General features: G+C 33.6%; 1 protein-coding gene across 3 annotated transcripts in view; it reads left to right on the top strand.

The window, feature by feature from the left end:
- Positions 1-18,297, top strand: part of LOC123711252 (inactive dipeptidyl peptidase 10) — a 79,273-nt gene extending 60,976 nt beyond the window's left edge. For 2 of the 3 annotated variants that reach the window (XM_045663748.1, XM_045663747.1), the window contains exons 3-19: positions 1,701-1,934; positions 2,408-2,511; positions 3,247-3,445; positions 5,476-5,550; positions 5,683-5,735; positions 8,553-8,764; positions 10,230-10,450; positions 11,294-11,397; positions 12,119-12,248; positions 12,324-12,564; positions 12,783-12,848; positions 13,156-13,471; positions 13,643-13,792; positions 14,542-14,727; positions 15,925-16,082; positions 17,559-17,764; positions 18,020-18,297. In XM_045663748.1, coding sequence (XP_045519704.1) covers positions 1,824-1,934; positions 2,408-2,511; positions 3,247-3,445; positions 5,476-5,550; positions 5,683-5,735; positions 8,553-8,764; positions 10,230-10,450; positions 11,294-11,397; positions 12,119-12,248; positions 12,324-12,564; positions 12,783-12,848; positions 13,156-13,471; positions 13,643-13,792; positions 14,542-14,727; positions 15,925-16,082; positions 17,559-17,764; positions 18,020-18,148 — 2,661 coding nt within the window. In that variant the 5' untranslated portion in view covers positions 1,701-1,823 and the 3' untranslated portion in view covers positions 18,149-18,297. The remainder of the gene's footprint in view (positions 1-1,700; positions 1,935-2,407; positions 2,512-3,246; positions 3,446-5,475; positions 5,551-5,682; positions 5,736-8,552; positions 8,765-10,229; positions 10,451-11,293; positions 11,398-12,118; positions 12,249-12,323; positions 12,565-12,782; positions 12,849-13,155; positions 13,472-13,642; positions 13,793-14,541; positions 14,728-15,924; positions 16,083-17,558; positions 17,765-18,019) is intronic. The other variant, XM_045663749.1, reaches the window with a different exon arrangement.
- The last annotated feature ends 1,331 nt before the right edge of the window (positions 18,298-19,628 follow it).

Raw genomic sequence — 19,628 nt, 5'->3', positions numbered from 1 at the left:
TATACACACACGAGTGATTTCCTATTTTAGTTCAGAGATTGGTATAAAGACTTTATTTCTTAAAAAGGACAAAAAAACTTGTCAATAATACTTGAGATTAATAGATAGAGATACTGCTAGGTAGGTAGTCTGCTAGGCTTATCTTAACTTCTAATGTCCAATTAATTGTTTATATAACAAGAGGAAAAAGGGACAGGAGGGTTTTCTGATGTCAAGTGATACCGCCCATGGACATTCACATAGCCAGAAGGCTCGCAAGAGGCTTGCAGGCCTTTTAAGAAGTCGAAATAATTCGTAAATACTTCAGATGATAGCTGGTTCCATGGACAATAGTTGAGACGGATCACAGCGATCGCCTTTTTAGGGATCGTATTTTATTTATTTTTAAATTAAAAATACATAGCCATAATAAACTGTTCTTGAAGTGATTTTTCTTTGTTAGCGCTCAATATATCTGTTACTGAAACATTGGCAATGGTGCAAAAGCGAATCAAAAAATTTAATATTTGTTACGTTTATTTAATTACTTATAATGTACAGTGTTAGCCTTATAGTTTCAGCGTGCGACTCTCATCCCTGAGGTCGTAGGTTCGATCCCCGGCCGTGCACCAATGGATTTTCTTTCTATGTGCGCATTTAACATTAGCTCAAATGGTGAAGGAAAACATCGTGAGGAAACCGGCTTGCCGTAGACCCTAAAAGTTAACGGCGTGCCTCAGGCACAGAAGGCTGATCACCTACTTGCCTATTCGATTAACAAATGATCATAAAACAGATACAGAAATCTGAGGCCAAGACGTAAAAAGGTTGTAGCGCCATTGATTTATTTTTATTTTTATAATGTCATTATCGCGAGTGGGTCGCAGATCTTTTAAGAATTGGTACGCTCATTTCTTGAAGGACCCTAATTCGAATGAGTTCGGAAAAAGTTCAGTGGGCAGCTGGTATCACATAGTATCAAATTTTATATGTAAAAGCAATTACATAATTAATTAAAGTATTTTTACTTAAAATATGTAGCTAATAATTTCATATGTTATTTAGAAAAACTTTTAAATTAGTTAAATGTTATAAGCCGTTTTTAAGCTGGTACTTTCAAAAGCTCAGCTTTCGCAAAGCACGTTGGCAATTATTAGCAAGCCACAAGAGTCGTGCAAAACCGCACTGTCAGGCTACCGACACGAGTTGCGGCGTTGTTCCATTTAAATATTCTACATTCTCACTGGTTAATGGATTTTTTATGTTTAATCGTTTTTTTAATACTTTGAAAGCTAGAATCGCATCATACTGTTCTATGGTAATCATTGAATTTAAAATGTCAACTATTTCAGGTTTCTGAGTACTTTTTTGAATATTTATATGGCCTGTTATTTATCAATCCAAAATACTGGTTTTGTGTTGTGACTTGTGATGTTGGGAGAGCGTTTGGTAGCCAATAAATAAAATAACTATATTGAAATATAATTTTTTATTAAATAAATATTCTATATCTTCATCTTGGACATCTTTACAATTCATTAAGTCCATCTATTAAATAATACAATACTAAATTTTACATAATATAAAGATTTGCACGTATTTTTCAGATATTTTTAATTATTTTCTATTATTCTGCAGCCACCCTCGGACACCTTGAGTCATGTATCTCGAGCCCCATTAAATTCTCCATCTTGTTATAATAGAAGGAAATTTAATTGCAGTAATGGATCTAAACGCGCGTCGAGGCAGCGTCGGCGCTGCAGTGGGCGGCGCGGGCGGCGCGCTGGGCGGCGCGGGCGCATAGGGCGGCGCGGTGGCGGGCGCGCGCGCGGTGCCGGCGGCGCATGCACGCCACCGGCCATACAGACCGCTCGGGCGGCGGCGGAGGTGGCTCCTGGCGCCTCCCGCCCGACGAGACTCTACAAGTCGCCGACCCCAAGTCTGCCAAAGAAGAGGTTTGTATAATTGACTACAAACATACAATAAAATTTACTGAAAATAGTCCATACATAGGATTATAACCCTTTTTTGTAATCATCAAATAGTTGTTAGACAACTTCATATGACAGTCTCTAAGTCCACAACTGATAGATTAGCTATGTCAAGTTAAATAAATCTATATATCCGAAAATTATATGTAGCGGACTTAAAACTATATGCCCATAATAATTAAGATAACTTTCATAACAACCTGATAGGGCCTAAGGTTTTGAAAAGTCGACGGATACACAAAAGAACTTATATTTTAGACGATACAGTGGTCACTTTGAAACAGAAAGCGTCAGCTACAAATACCATGATAATTTTGTATCTACATTCACTGCAGCATCATTTGTAGTAAAAAGATTGTTTAAGGATCAAAAGAAATTGTTAGGAAAGGATAGGATCGTTGTATAGCGAGATCTGCTCAATAATAGTGCTCTTTCAGGACCTCTACCCCGGAGATGGACACAATTGGAGAAGCATCATATTTTCGTTGATGGTCATAAGTTTTGTGATCGCCGGAATAGTCACAGCTATCTACCTATTAGGGTGAATATAAATTAATTTTAAACACGGCCTTTTTATTTTCATGTAATAAATTTATTTTGCATTTCACAAATTTTCACTCTTGTATTTGAGATATTGTTAAGGTGTAATATTTCTTTGTAACTCTTTTAGATTTTGTAAGAAACGGTGCTTTTAATGTATCTATTGAAACGTGGTACAATTCTGTTCTTGTCCCTTTAAATAATTTAGATATAAAACCCCCGTGGAAAGAACATTTGGAAGAATATTTGGTAAGGTATATCGTTCGCGTCCACTGCATTGCGACGCAGTGACTTAACCGTTGCATTTAGCAAATGACATACATAAATTCTATTTGACCGGCTTCCGGTATGTTTCCGTGGGCGACTTGCAATATCCGAATGCCCATGTATTCAATTCTGGCAACAATAGCGCGCCCTGACCATCGCGTGTCACTGGCTTCAAGAATATGTCGCATAAATCAGCGCTGTAAATTGTAGACTATGTTGAAAAGACAGGTGCTGTTTTAGCTGTCTGCATAATATTAAATTTAGCTTTTTGATAACTATTTAATAGAACTCTATGGTAAGAGTATAGTATATTAGTATAGTAACTTCATAGCTAACACAGAAACTATTAAATGTAGCTGGGGTTAGTTTTTTTTTATTAGAGCATTATACACATTTCAGATGTGATTGCTTAAACTATGAAAGCCAAAAGCATAAATTTATAACACGTTCTTGTTGATTTTTTATGTAGATATGTGGACGAACTACTATATTGGTCGGGTCGTCGTATGCGATTGGACGAGTTTCTTCGCGGTGACCTGGCGGGCGAGCGGTTGCCCACCACGTGGGTGAGCGGACACCAGTTGGTCTACCAGGCGGATGACGGCGGACTGCTGGCCCTGAACACCTTTAACAATTCCCTCACCGTACTCGTTACAAATCATACTCTTGTAAGTTGTATAATCATTTTTCTTTCTTTGCCACCAAAATACATATATTACAGGAAAGAGGGCTGTTTTATTAATTCGGTTGATCAATTAAGGGTTCCATATGGCTTCGGCAAGCGTTAGCGCCTTGGTGGTGGTAATAAACTGTATGCCTATAGTATTGTCTTTTGTTAAAATAGCTTTTACACATTAAGAAAAACACTTTTTGAACGGATTAAAGCTATGTATTATTTTTAAAACTTATACTTATTTACATAATTCTAAATTTTAAATTTTTTTCCGACGTTTCGCGTACTTTTCAGTGTGCGTGAAACAGTCGTCACACGTCACGGTGACTGAAGATGAAAGGTGTTAAATGTCAAAAGTATCACAGCTGCAAAATAATATATAGCTTTAATCCGTTCCAAAAGTGTTATTCTTAACTGTATGCCTTTACTTGATATGTCCAGCAAGCAGAGGATCGGCCTCAAGTTCTAGTATTTTTCACTTTGCCTGTTAAAACTTTTTTTTCTGGAACTCAACGTGAAAATACGTACATATCCAAGATTTTTTTTAAATATAAGATATGTTTTATCTGAAGTTGGTTAGTTAATTTAACGAAATAAAGGAAGTACGATACAATGCTCTGCTGCCTAGTTTTTACATAATATAACAATACGAGCTCATAACCGCCTGCAATAAATCTTTTCGTGCGGATAACAAGTCAAAAGATATATAAGCCAAAGGAGAAATATTTCTCGGAATAATTTTTATCTAGAATATCTATATTAACAAGGCTTTTCTTAATAATTTTCTCGATGCAAAACAATGCAAATTCAATTTTCGCTAGGCAAATTGCTCGTTACATCAACTAGCCCCGCAAAGTGATACGCCTCACGCCTGCCTTGTCTATGATTTATACCGCCGCTCCATCTTATGTAATTACATTCTCCTCTATCTAACTAATTAAAGTCTGCATAAATTTGATAATGTTATTCAGACTGTTAATCATTATATTACAAACAGAAATATACCCACAAAATTTGCCATTTAGTAAAAAGCTAATATTTGAAATGACACATATTTATGAGTTCTTATTAAAATAAATCCGTTCATTGCCAACAAACAGTTTATAAATGATCGATAATGTACGCTAAATTTGTCAAGTAGTGTCACTACGTATTAATGAAATCATAAGAAAATTTGTGATACGAATATATGAAATTTTGTCGAACGTATCCTACATTTTATTGATTACCTGCTCCGATATAGGAAAACATGCCTCATCATAGGCATACCATAGACAAAGAAAATAAATCTAAGAACCAGACAAGGTTGTAGCATCATTTGGTATTTTTTTATATAATCTTAGACGTTTTGATAAAAATATGCTTGCAAAGAGATCTGTAATTTTCTCTTTAAGACACATATATGAAAATAAGAATTTTTGTCGAACGTATCCTACATTTTATTGATTACCTGCTCCGATGAAAGAAAACATGCCTCATCACAGACATGCCATAGACAAAGAAAATAAATCTAAGAACCAGACCAGGTTGTAGCACCATTTGGTAATTTTTTATATAATCTTAGACGTTTTGATAAAAATATGCTTGCAAAGAGATCTGTAATTTTCGCTTCACACACATTAAGAATCAGTTAATTTAAACTCTAAAAGTCTAGATACTCGTAGTCATTAAACAATTTTTTCTCATTAATTTGCACTTGATATGAAACCCTCCAATGACCTAAAACATCCGACTGACGATAAAAATGCTTTCGTAAGTACACATCTTAAATGAGATCTAAATGAAAAACGCAAATTTCGTCATTTCATTCTTTTATGTTTTCGCGAGATTGGTATAATATTTTTACTAACATAGTTATATGTATCACTCTACTAACAATATATGGACTTATAATGGTCTGAATTAAATGATTTTAAATAACCGCTATTAGTAACTATATACACTACACTATTAAATATGTTCGATTAAAGATTCAAATTAGGAATTACAATTATTCTAAAATATTTATAAATGTATTATTTACAGAGACAACTGAACGTTCGAGGATATCAGTGTTCGCCTAATCTTCGGTATGTCCTGTTTCAACACAACATCAAAGAGGTAATATGTAACGTATTATTCACAAAACGATAATAGATTATAGATATTTGATATTCGATATTTCAATTTATACTAAATATTTTCTGTCGTTTAAGAAATTGAAATTGGAATAATATAATGTTTGTTTTGCAGGTGTATCGAAGAACTTTTACTGCGCACTACACGGTATACGATGTCACGAACGAGTGAGTTGGGAATATTTATTTTTAATTTATTTCAAAAACTAGTGTCTTTGTTCTAAATTCCAGATTCTATATACAAACCAGTCGTTTATGATTTTAGCTAAGTGACAATACGTGCGACTGAGCTTACTTTCTATGTCCAAAAATGTGTTGACCCATAACGTAGCGTATTTCAAGGAACCTAGTTGCCTTTAAAGATAAATTAATTAAAAGTAGGTAGATGATTAAAGTTACATCAAACTACTACTATGAATTTTATAGGTTAATTATAGGTTTTTCTTCATTCAAACTCTAATAAAAATCGAAAGTTATACCACGCATTTCAATCACACAAGAATTGCTAAATGCACTTATTATATGTTTGTTATTTATTTTGTAAAATAGCAGAACGATTCTACTCTTATTAACATATAGCCCTGTAAAGTTAAATAAGCTATGGAACTCTAATGACTATTTCTAATTTGTTTCCTTTGAATACAGAGGCGCGAAACAAAATGAGGTTTTAATCCAAACCCCAAGGCACTTCCGCGCCATAGACAAAAGAAATTTTTAATCATCGAGCCTCATTCATCGAGAATAAATCTTTCACTAAATGTTCCTATATATTTTCCCTGTTTTTATAAGACGCTCCGAGCACGCACAATAATATATTCGTAAGGTGGGCAAGAATTTTAATGACGTCTTAGACACTTCTTCACGCTCGCTTTCTTCCCTTCTGATTACAGATATCGCAGCTAGGGAGGATTTAATTAAATTTTTACAGAGCCATAAAGGCTTCGTTTAAGAATATTTTTAAAAGTTTCAGCTAAACTCTAGCGCGGGCTAGAACTGCCTTGTCTTACAAAGCAGATTTATGGTCCTAACAGCACCTTCAAGTAGTGTCTAAGGCAAACATTTATTCTAGAGAGAAAAATAACTTTGTTTTGTCCGTAATCCGCGTCCGACAAACTTTTGGAATATCAAAGCTGCGAAACTTGTTTCATTGCATAGTTTTAAAGCGTTTGAGCAAATACGTTAAGAGGTTGTTATAACACTTTCGTTATTAAATACAGGTTTCGAGATTTAATCTTTCTAAAAGTTTTCCTATATATTTTCATTGTATGCCTCTTATTTGTGCGTATATATAGAGATCCAGTGCTCACAATGCTGCTTAACAATTATTGGACCTGTACAGAAATCATAAAACCGTCAATTATAAAGCTAAAATGACATTGTATGTTCTATAAGTGTACGGTGTAACTTCAAATAACAACCATTTTTATATTCAATTCCATATTTTGAGCGTTTGTCTATGAATATTATAAGCGCAATAGAATTGGATTGATAGGACAAAGAAAGGTAACTTTTCTCATTTATTTAACACATTTGTCCATTAGATAGATAACATACAAATATACTGTCACTCCGCGGCCTCTGCGACCTTGTGTCTTAGTCTCTAAAGAAAAACTCTACTACTTAGCAGAAAGCAACATACAAATATACAAAAACTTCTTTTACTTATTAAAGTACACCACATCATATAAAATGCATTTTCTAAAGTATAATTTACAATCTATCTATTCTGAAATACATGATAATTATAGAGACCATAAATTTTCCAAAAAAACAATAAAAATATTGGAAATGTCCAGTTTTAGCTTCCCGTTGTAATTTTTATTTAAAAATACTTCTCCGCCTGATACTTATTCGCTTAACAACGCTTTAGCATCCAAATACTAAACATATCAAGCTCTATTATAAGAAGTATAGTTAGAAGATTGAATGACGCTGCTTATGGTTTATTTGAAAGTTTTTCACAATTGAATCGAAGCAGATAAGGGAGTTAATACTCTCAAACTAAATTGTATGCAAATGTCATTTGTACAATAAAATCTGACAGCATTTTACAAATGACATTTGCAGTTGGTTCGAGAATACATGTAAGATTCAAATCCCTAGTTAATTAAGGAAATGTTCTGAATTAATACCAGGGTATTAGACGAGTCGCTATGAAATCTCGTTCTAGACAATTTATTGGAACTAGATTTGCATGAATCGAACAGTTCTACTAGAGATTTAATTCAATGCTTAAATTCGATTATCTTTCGTAGATTTTAAGTTTAGTGGAACTTTTGTCATATAACTTAAGGAATGTAATATATGACATTATAAAAACGCGATAAGGACGTTGTTGGGGTTGCCTGGCTTCTGCAGCATCGGGTTTGTTTTCGGCGGCCGTTGGTGCTTTTCGCGGGTAGCTTTAAAAACTTTTGGAAATGATAGCCAAGATCTTTAGATTGGCGCTATCTACAGTAATGGAGGACTACGCATGGTTGCGGAAGTATATAGATCTCTTGAAAGTTTTGTTTTGAATTTTTCTACTGAGGTAATATTGTAATCCAACGCCACAACCAGATTTCTACCCATATCTGTAACCTACACATTTTGTCGATTTTGACGTCTAATGCATACCGGGTTTCCTCGCAATTCATTAATTATATTATCATTGAGCAAAAACTATACTTAGGATTAACGATTTCGATACAGGAATCCTGAAATATTAATTTGCCCCCGCGGACTTCGTTTCGCCTCAAATGTTTTTTAACTTAGCCTACCTTTTTGGTAGCTACATACCAACATATGGAACATTTTGCTATGCTAGCCCATGTATAGAGTTAATCGGAGTAAGAACCTAAGTAGTAGAAATATAATAAATATTTTTATTTATTTTTTAAATACAAAAAAAAAACACATTGGTCCAGCCGTCCTCGAGTGTTGCGCTTCGCTACACAGTCAATTTAATTTTATAAAAAAAGTAAATACTTCTATTTTTGTTATCAGTCACCACATACCACTCTTCGGTGAGGGACAAGGTAGCTGGGAGTGGCAGCATGCAGCTTGGCTTGGTACGGAGGGTGCTCTCCTTCTGGCAGCAGATAATGAAGTCCTGGCTCGACCAGCACCTCCAGCAAGAAGAGCACCTTTACTTCGTCTCACTAAGGATGCAAAACCTGGAAGCGTATATAATGGAGTGTCAGATTGGCTGTATCAAGGTACGTCAATGACATTACTTAAAACTAGCTTCTTAGATAAAGATATTATTTTAAAGCAGCTATCTTTAACATCACAAATATTTGAAAACATAGCCCACGATTATTTTAATAATAAAAATTCATATTCGTTCATTACAATTTACACGGATTTTAGGAAAGCTTTCGACAAAGTTAGTCAGGCCAAGCTCGCTGAGTTCTTTTAGTCTTACTGATTCGTTACTGAAGTGCTGCAAAACGTACCTCTCTAAAGGCATCAACACAGTCGGTATATATTTGTAGAATACAGTGTCACTTTAACTTTAAGGTTGGTACCTACCTCGATGTCCGTCGTCCGCGCACCACCACTATGTGGAACCAGCTGCCCACTGAAGTACATATTTCTTTACCAATTCGACTTGGGGTCCTTCAAGAAAACAGTGTACCAATTTTTAAAAGGCTGGCAACGCCCTCTTGATTCATCTTTCATTAAGAGTGTTCACGAGCGGCGGTATAACTTAACACCAGGTGAGCCTCCAGCTCGTTTGCCCTCTGTTCTATAAAAAAGCGTAAACACAATGACACTGAAAGAAACGAAATAATGCTTTAGTGCAGTGCAGTGATTTTGTTTTTGTGAATATATTAATTCGTATCAAACTTGTATAATAATATCTAGTTATATTGAATTTAATTATTTTTGTTTATTAAAATTTAATGTCGAAATTATTTACATGGCTTGTCACTTTTTAATTAAACTCCACAAGGGCCAAGATAGGTGTGATTTTAATGTTACGCTTTGTAATGCAATATAAAACTTATAACTATTTGACTGCGGTGAAATATAAAGTTGAAAACTTTAAAAATTGACGTCGGAAATCGGCTTTACATCATAACTTTCGCGAACTTTGATTTTCGCAACAAACTTGTATCGAATTGATTAAATTCTCTAAGTTTGTGATAGTTTACGTTAAGTTAAAACATTTCTTATGCAAACAAACTTGTTGCTTCGCTAACTCGCGAAGGTATTTGAAACATTAGTCACGAACACATACGACGTACTTTATTCTACGTAATTTTAGAACCAAATCTTGTTCAGTTCAATACCAGTTTCAGTAAAAACACATTAAAAGCTGTTTGCTAAACATATTGTTCAGTTACCTACTCTTAAATCGCAATACATATATATTTATATGTATTGACTTACTTAGAGTAAAGATTAACAGATGAAATTGTTTTTTTTTTTTGTACCAGAGCCACACTGTTGATATTCAAAAATAAGAGTTATCGCTAATAACTCTTATATAATCACTCACTTTATAACTCGGTATGTCAAAATCCAATAAATTTTTACCGTCCCGTAAGTAAAAACTGTATTGGTTTTGACAGACTTAGCGCTGAGTCTCGTTTTTGAATCTCACCCTTAACCTTATGGGCTTAATTACTACATATTTATATCGATTATATAATAAATATTTTATTGTATTTGCAGAGGAGGTGACAAAGACGGCAACAGCGACTTGGGGCTCAGCGGATGGTGCGTTCGTGATGTACGTCCGATATGATGATAGTCTGGTATCTGAATTACGGCTGCCTCGCATTTCCGAGGGTATCGGAGGAGCAGTGGCTGCCAGGTCAGGCTTTCTGCTGCCGGCATTCAACAACACCGTGCCTAATATCTTCCCAGACCACATCACTATTAGATATCCTACGGTATGTAGTATGAAATAAAATAATAAACGGCAAAATCTATTAACTCACCAATAATAAATTATATTACGATGATTAAGGAATAATTATTAATGTAAGTACAAAATCGTTATCTAACTAGGCAAGACAGGAGCAATGTATTTTCTTTCAGAGGTATACAAAAAAATAGTTTTAAATCCAATATACCTACTTGCAATTTACATATATCATACGTATAACAAATATCTCGACACAATCAGTTCTCTTGCCTAATCGTTATTTATCCATTCAAGCAAGTTACGGAAGGAAAATGTCATGTGTAACTTTGCTGTTTTTAAAATGTATTCGAATTGAAATATATACGAATCATAAAATATGTCGCAATAACGAGCCTCATCCACTAGACGCGGCAAACTGCCTCTCAACGGGGCTTTTCTGGGTAATTTGCAGCCACAATACTGGAGTTGACTGTGAAACGGCCAACTCTTCATGCAAGTTAATGCGATAGAATATTTAACATGTAAATATTTAATAAATTTAATACTAACGATAGAGTTAAAAAGTCTTCATAGAATATTCGTTTCTTAAAATAATTTAATATTTCTAAAAAAACTTTGTTGTTATTAATCCCGACGGTTGTTTGATAAAATCGCCCAAATGAGAAAGACGCATATAAATTAATACTTTGCTATAGTACTAATAATCTGTGTTACAAAGGAAAGCTGTAAGCGTGGCATTAACTGCGTTGTCTACTACACTAAGCTCAAATTATTAAAAACCTTTGAACCAAATATTAGTTTTAAAAAAAATAATCACTAAGAAATAAAGCACTGAACAGAAAAAAAAAATATGATTCCTTGGTTTCAGCCTGGCAGTTCAATACCCAAAGCTATATTATGGATAGGTGAAGTTCTAAACGTAACGTCACCACCGCGATGGGAAGTCAAACCTCCTAGTACCTTAGATGGAATGTAAGTATTTTGTTTTCCGACTATTAATCTAGTTTACAGTTTAGGATTTATGCGTGAAATAGGTTGTCATAGTTATAGAATATAGCTTTTTCTTCAAAAACATGTTACATGTATGTATGTATATCATTTATTTTATCATTGAATACTGATTTAAAGTATGCTTTAACAATTTATAAAGGATTAGCTCTTACTTGAAATATATACCAAGTTTTTAGGTAATGTCATAAATTTTTGCTATGGTCATCCCCAAAAGCCCAATGTTGTTATTTTGAAATTATGTTGAAAATAATAAATATCTTGAGCAATTTTATTAATCTTTTGAAAACGATTAATTAATATTCATTAAAAAAGGGAATGCTCATATCAGCCTAGTGGGTGGACAAATAAAACTCGCATGTAGTTATAGAATATAGCTTTTTCTTCAGAAACATGTTACACTATATGTATATATTTTTTTTATTATTGTATACTGATTTAAAGTATGCTTTAACAATTAATTAAGAGTTTTCTCTTGCTTGATAAATATTGTCTCGTATATACACTATTTATTATATTTCGTATATATACAATTTACCAAATTTTTTGGTAATGTCAAGAATTATGTTATGGTCACCCCCAAATACCAATGTTGTTATTTTGAAATTGTGTTGACAATAATATATATCTTGAACAATTTGGTTAATCCTTTATAAATTATTAATAAATTTAAATTAAAAAACAGGGAATACTATCTCATATCAGCCCAGTGGGTGGGCAAAGAAAACTCGCATGTAGGTGTAGTGTGGATGAACCGGGCGCAAAATCTCACAGTTTATAGCAGTTGTTACGCACCCAATTGGACATGCACTGAGGTAATAGTTTCAATGTTTTTAATATAACAATATTAAGTAACTTTCTAAATTAAAATTTTTATTTTAATCTTGCAGACACATTCCGAGAAAGCAACAGAAGAGCCATGGTTAGAAGTTCATCAAAAGCCAGTGTACTCTGAAGACGGTAGTGCCTTCCTTCTGCTAGCCGCAGTGCAAGAAGGTGGTGGACAATACTATACGCATATCAAACATGTCGATGTGTTACGACAACGTATCGCAGTACTTTCCCATGGAAAAGTGGAAGTGGCTGAAATCCTGGCATGGGACCAGGAAAACAATTTAGTTTATTATTTAGGTATGTTAATTTTACCTTTGCTAACTACTTTTTTCTTGTTTGTGGTTAAAATGATCAATTCCAGTTGTAAGATGAACCTATTGTAGAGGCAAAATGTTATTTATATAAATAACATTAACAAGTAATAACTTATGGATAATTATTTCAACATGGCCTTATTGTGCTTATGTATAATATCTATTTATATACTTATTCTATTATTTATTTTTCTATTAAAGGTTTAGACAGAGAAAAATTGTACATACCTAACCTACATCCTGATATGGTCAAGGAAGCAAATCAAATTAAGTATTTAGCTTGTCGCTGAGTGGTTTTCATCAACAAAGTATTAACAATCACTTAGGCTTGCTTAGTTTTCCTGGTATAACGAAGCAAGCAGTTGCAAGATTTTTTATTTTAGCTAGAACAAACCGCATATTTAGAATATACAGTATTTCCTATCCTGTCATTTTCCACCACCATCTTCCCCATTTTAATTTGCCCCTATGTTTGTTGAAACCATTTTCTTCGATTCTCTCTGTGTTGCACGTCCATGGTGTGAAGTGTGTGTTTTCTATCTAAGCTAGATAACAATTATAATTTTTACAACAGGTAGTGCTGACAGACCTGGTCAAAGACATGTGTATGTGGTGAGGGACCCAAGTTATGGTGGTGGAAGTAACTCAGTGAGGGCCAGAGCAGAGAGAGAAGAACCTCGTTGCCTTACTTGTGAGCTAGCTGTGTGGCCAGCACGGCTTCACTATGCCAACTGCACTTTTTGGAGTGCAACATTCACCCCTCCCAAACCAAAAGTGGGAATTACTCATTATGTCCTGGAGTGTGGTGGCCCTGGACCTCCATTAGCAGGACTACATGACGCTAGAACACATAAGTTAGAAAGAATATTATATGACACGAGGCCTTATAGGTGAGAACCTTATTAGATTAAACTATTTGCTTTATTTTACCCATTAGACTTTGCCTTTTACTAAAGGTAAGTATTCTCAATATAATTGACATGATTGTGTTACATATTAAATAAACTGTCTATTACTAATAAAATAACTACAATAACAAGATTTAAAAAAAAAATTTTCAGATCAGTACGTTTACGTGAACTAGCGCTGCCTTCGCGGCGTTCGTTCGACGTACAATTAAGCAGCGGCTCCAAAGCACGCGTTCAGCTGTTCCTACCACCCTCTTGGAGAGAGGAGTTAAGGGATGCTGCTTTTCCCGTTCTTGTGCAAGTGTGAGTCAATACATTGACTGAAATACACAGTACATTTATATTATGTTTACAATATGTCTCAGCAAGGTCGAATCTATTTTGAAAGTTTGTATCTGTTACAGAGGCAGAAACATAGAATGATGATAATTTACCAAATAAAATTGTATAAATAATAATAATACAAAATTTACAAATTTACCTTTCTCAGATTAAGCTAAATAATTCTAGTATATAGTATGTTTGGTTATCAAAGAAATATGTTAATGATGTCATAATAATTGACTGTAATGCTTTTCAATAATACAAACATTGCAAGACTGTATCCCTCTGAAAGTCCATAGTCTGACAGTAAATATATTAATAATAAAATGTGTGCGAGTATAGTGTACACACATAAGAAGTAAATCTTCTTTATGACCTTATTTTTCGAAAAATGATCTACTATATGCAACTTTATTTTGTAAAGTTAGTTGTTTATATAAAGTTTAACAAAGGCTTTTATTATCATAGACATAAATACAAATAAAACAATTATTTCATTTTACCTTATTACTACTAAGATTATTACAGAATTTCATTAATTATAACAGAATTATTAGTATCATTGTTATTAATGGTTTCGAATTAACCGTGGTAGGGACAAGAAAAAGATGAACCGAAAAATGTGTCGGTAATTTTTTTTTCAACGCCGATAAAGAAATTTCACTTCAAAAATTGTTTCATGTTTGAGAATGATGCATTAGTTTAATATAATTTTTTAATGATTCCAGTGATGGCAGACCTGGTAGCCAGCAAGTGACTGATAAATTCGCAGTAGACTGGGGTACGTACATGTCGTCACGTAACGACGTGGTGTACGTGAAGTTGGACGTTGCGGGTGCCAGAGGTCTCCCCAGGGCTCTATTAAGAGGCCGATTGGGAGGAGTAGAAGTCGCTGATCAACTGGCTGTTATTAGGTTTGTCTCTGCCTGAGTTTTAATTATTTAATACAATTTTAAGGAAACAGTGTTTCATTGTGTAACAAGCGGTCTTACACTGCTGAACTTCCAGGCAAACCAAATGAGAAAAAATTATTTTATTCTAAAATATATTTTTTTAATCTTAAGAATAATTGGAATTATATTTTGGTTTTAAAAGGTATATTACAAGTACAACCTTATAGGTCTCAGATTTCTGTATCTTTACGTGATCATCTTTGTTTCTGTGCTTAACCCACGCCATCGACTTTCTGTGTCTTATACCGGCTTCCTTACGATGTTTTCTTCGTATAGAGTGTTAAATGCGCACATAAAGAGTTTATCGGTCGACAGTTAGGGTTCCAAAAAAAATTTATTATGTGTCGCGGTAAAGTAGTTAAATTGAATCTCTAGACAGTTAATTAAATGTCGATATTCAATCAAGTCGCTAGCATTTTGATTTAAATTTGAAATTTTGAAAAAAGCAGCGTCGATAACGTTTAACTATCTGTCTGACCGAAATCCAGCGTGTTGATTAACAATGTAAAACAAGACTCCGCCATAATTATTTCATTTGTTATTGTTATTTCGGTGTGATCGTGAAGAACTGAGAGCTTGGAAATTCCGTGTTTTTCTTTATTGTAAATGCTTAGGTTTGGTTAGACTTGTTGCCTGGGAACGTTTAGGAACTCGTTAAACCTTTCGTTCACTCACTTGTCTGACGGAACTGTAGCGACTTGATTGAATATCGATTTTTAATTAACTGTCTAGAGATTAAATTAACTCTCTCATTTAACTGTGATATATGCACCAAAGCCCTTAGTCTCATTTAGCACTCAACGACACTCACTCAACAGCCTATTGAATTGTTCCTAGCAATTTATAAATAGTGTTTGGTGTAAAAAAAGGAATCTTTTAGAAATAATATTCTGTATTTACTAATAAAGTGACCTGTTAAATGAAATGTATATTATTCATATCATCACATTTAAACCAACATTATAAAAAGGAACAATTTGATAGTTTGTTTGCATTGATAGCAAAACAATTAGGCCAAATTGTATAATTCTTTCATTGGAATTCTTCATTAATTCTGATGTACATAAGCTATTAAAAATAATATTATAAAACAATGGACCTGCCGTGGGTCAGAGCGATATAAAACAGTATTTTTTATATAAATATATAATTTTTCAGATATCTCCTAGAAACATTTAAGTTCCTAGATGTAACCCGAGTAGCAGTTTGGGGCTGGGGCTACGGCGGATACGTGACCGCCATGTTGCTCGGCTCACAGCAAGACACGCTCAAGTGCGGCATCGCTGTCTCGCCTATCACCGACTGGCTGTATTATAGTGAGTATTTATTTATTTATTAACACTTCGTTGCACAGAATATAAAAAAGTAAACAATATTAGATTATGGCGACGGCCTTACCGCTTTCGAGCGATCTCTTCCAGGCAACCACTGTGAAAAGAAGAAAAAATGTTTTAAATTGGTTGAGTAGGCAACCTCAACCAATTTAAAACATTTTTAATTTAGAACAGTTGAAGTGGAAAAATTAGATAGAGTTTAACAAAAGGCATTTATTATCATAGACATGAATACAAATACTTAATACAATTATTTCATTTTACCTTATTACTATTAAGATTATTACAGAATTTCATTAATTGTAATACATTTATTACTATCATTGTTATCGTTATTATATATTTTTGTTATTAATGGCTTCGAATCTCTTCGAATCAACCGTGGTAGGGACAAGAAAAATATGGCGCGTAACCGAAAAATGTGACGGTATTTTTTTCCAACGCCGATAAAAAAGTTTCACTTCAAAAATAACAAGCTTAAACTAAAAAAAAATGTATGGAGATACAAAAAATAAGGCATCATACTTGAATTAATTAACACGGTAGAATAACAATTTTATGTTGACCTAAATTGAAAACCAGTTTCTAAGTAAATATATATTATTTTTACATAGTAAAATATAAGTATTACTGATGAAGCCCGCCATTCGCGAACTAGTGAAATTATTAAAATTTATCTTGTTTTTATCTTGGAAAAAATGTGATATAAAAAGTCCCTGGACGCTGTGGCAGGGGTGAGTGTTATAAATTTAAAAAAAAACATGGCTTAATAATCATTAATTAAAAACCTTGATTTTGAAGTCAAATGACACAAAACGGTCACAGATTATTCGAATCGACGGTGACGTAGCATGCTTGTAAACATGTATTATCTATATATTTATTTATCATTATATACTGACTTCGAATTTAATTTCGTTGGAGACAGATATTTAAAGAAATATAATTTTTATGTGTTGTGTGTAATTTAAGAATGTAATTAACTCTTCTGTAATGTTCCGAAGATCATTTTCAGCTTCATTCGTCATATTGTGTTTGAGGTTATATGCTAACTGTCAACAGTAAATGCCTTACGCACTGTACACACTGAGTAGAGAGAGGGACACCTGTCTGAAATACGGCGAGCGCGCGGGTTAGAGTGAGAGAGGAGAGGCGTGCCTACCGCGGCCGTATGCGTGAGAAAGGGAAGCTAGACCGACCGGCGCCGTGACGCGTTACGTAACGGAGCGGTTTACCCTCCCATAAGTTATCTCAAAAAGTTGAACTCTTATAATAAAGCTTAATTCAAAATAACAATTTGCATAGGTTAAGACAATAATAAATAATCTGAAATGGTCTACAATCTTGTCCAATAATTGCAATATTTATCATACTACAAAAAATTACATGATTAATTTTAAAATTTCATAATAATAAAAACATAAAAATGAAATATCACACTAATGACACTATCCACAGACTCGGCATTCACGGAGCGAGTGCTTGGCCAGCCTTCAGTGAACTACAAAGGCTACGTGGAGGCAGACGCGTCCCAACGCGCGCATCACGTACCTCCTCACGCCTTGTACCTCGTGCACGGCTTGGCTGACATGAGCGCGCCCTATCCGCACGCACTGCAACTCGCGCGCGCTCTCACTGACGCCGGCGTGCTGTTCCGTTATCAGGTAACCCATCATATCCCTTTCGTCTGTGTTTAGTGCTTGACCCTATTGAACGTTTGATTGTTGATACTTGATTATCTACACTATAACAATAAAACTAAGACTTTATTAAACTACAAATAAATTATATTAACTTCTGTTTGAAAATAAAAAGTCTTAACACCTTTACCAATATTATTGTTTAAAATGGCAGAATTCTAATATGGAGTCTATATATTTATAAATTTTAAATATATCAAACGGTTGCTATCACTCCAGGTGTACGCGGACGAAGGTCACGACCTCAAAGGCGTCATAGAGCACGTTTATCGGTCGATGGAAGACTATCTTCGCGAGTGCCTCTCTCTCGACCCGGAAGACACCAAGCTGCCTCCTCCCGATAGATAAAGACTGCCAGGTAAAAACGGTAATACAGTTGAAAAACTTAAAAATCATTCTGAGTTTATATTACGAATTTAGTCATATATTTAGTAATTGCTTTACAATTTTAGTCGTGTTAAAAAAAAAATATTGTATTACAAATGTAGTTGTTGCTTTACAAATGTAATTATTGATTTAAAAAATTATCTATTGATTTACAAATTTGGTTATTAAATTAAAAAATTATTTATTGTAATACAGATTTAATTATTAATTTTAAAAAATACCCATTGTATTACAAATTTCGTTATTAAATTAAAAACTTATTTATTGTATTACAAATTTATTTACTGTAATACAGAATTAATTATTAATTAAAAAAAAATTTTATTGTATTACAAATTTAGTTATTGAATTACAAATGTAATTTGATTATAATAAAATATATTTTCTGTCAGTTCCCAATTCACAGCAATAAATTTTAGTTGTCAATTACCTTATTTGTAAATACATATGTATATTGCTTGAAGCGTTTGTTTAATTCATTTAAATTATGGTAAAGGCTAATTGTGATTAGATATAGTTAAATTGCTGTTGGGTGACTTAATACGTACTAAACTAGCTTTGTATATTAGAAATCGAGTAATACATGTTTGGCAAATTCAGTACTGTGGACCTTCGATAGTAAAGGCTATCCTTGCGTTGTCGGATAATAGATTTGGTAATTAGCAAGTAAACAATACAATATTGAATTTTGGTTTGATTATAAAATGATTAGTACTTTTTTGAAATGATAATAAATACATTTAATATTAAATAAAAATTATGTTGTCAACATCGTATAAAAATATTATTTTCCATCGATACACATATGGTAATCCTAAAAGTCTTAATACAAATATGAAGTCGAACGAATTCCTCCCAATACATGGCAAGTCTTATCGTCAAATTACTAGAAACTATGAACCTTATCCTATAAATAAAATGTCGACATTTTCTTCTTGTATTTAAGAGCTCTTTTGATAAACTTGTGATCATATTTATGCATGTAGCATCTCGAGCTTCTCACTTAGGCTTTACTCTCCATTTTCTACAAATTTTCGGCAAATAGGGATTTCTACACTTTCTACTGTAAGAGCGCAAATTAGCGCCACGAATAATCAGCGTTTTTGCTTGAGAGTTGAGAAAAAATACTAAATTTTCCAAACAATACACAAAAATTCTTTATCAATAAACGATTGTGGCCAGCGAAAGCCCATCACATAAAGTTGAGTTGAGTTATGTAATAAATTCTCTTTAATTCCCGTTGAAAATGTTTATTTCTTTAACTGGAGTTATAAACCCCTTAACCCTGTTGTAATTAACACAAAAAAATCTCTGATTATTCTGTGGACCGTTATATTACCACGTTATTCATTCTGATTTTATAGATATACAATATGTAACAGAAACCTTGTGTATTTGAAGCTAGCCCGAAGTTCAATAAACTTGGGGTCATTGACCTCTC

Source organism: Pieris brassicae, chromosome 6 (assembly GCF_905147105.1).
Source record: "Pieris brassicae chromosome 6, ilPieBrab1.1, whole genome shotgun sequence".
Lineage (NCBI taxonomy): Eukaryota > Metazoa > Arthropoda > Insecta > Lepidoptera > Pieridae > Pieris > Pieris brassicae.
This window is presented reverse-complemented; position numbering and strand designations above follow the sequence as displayed.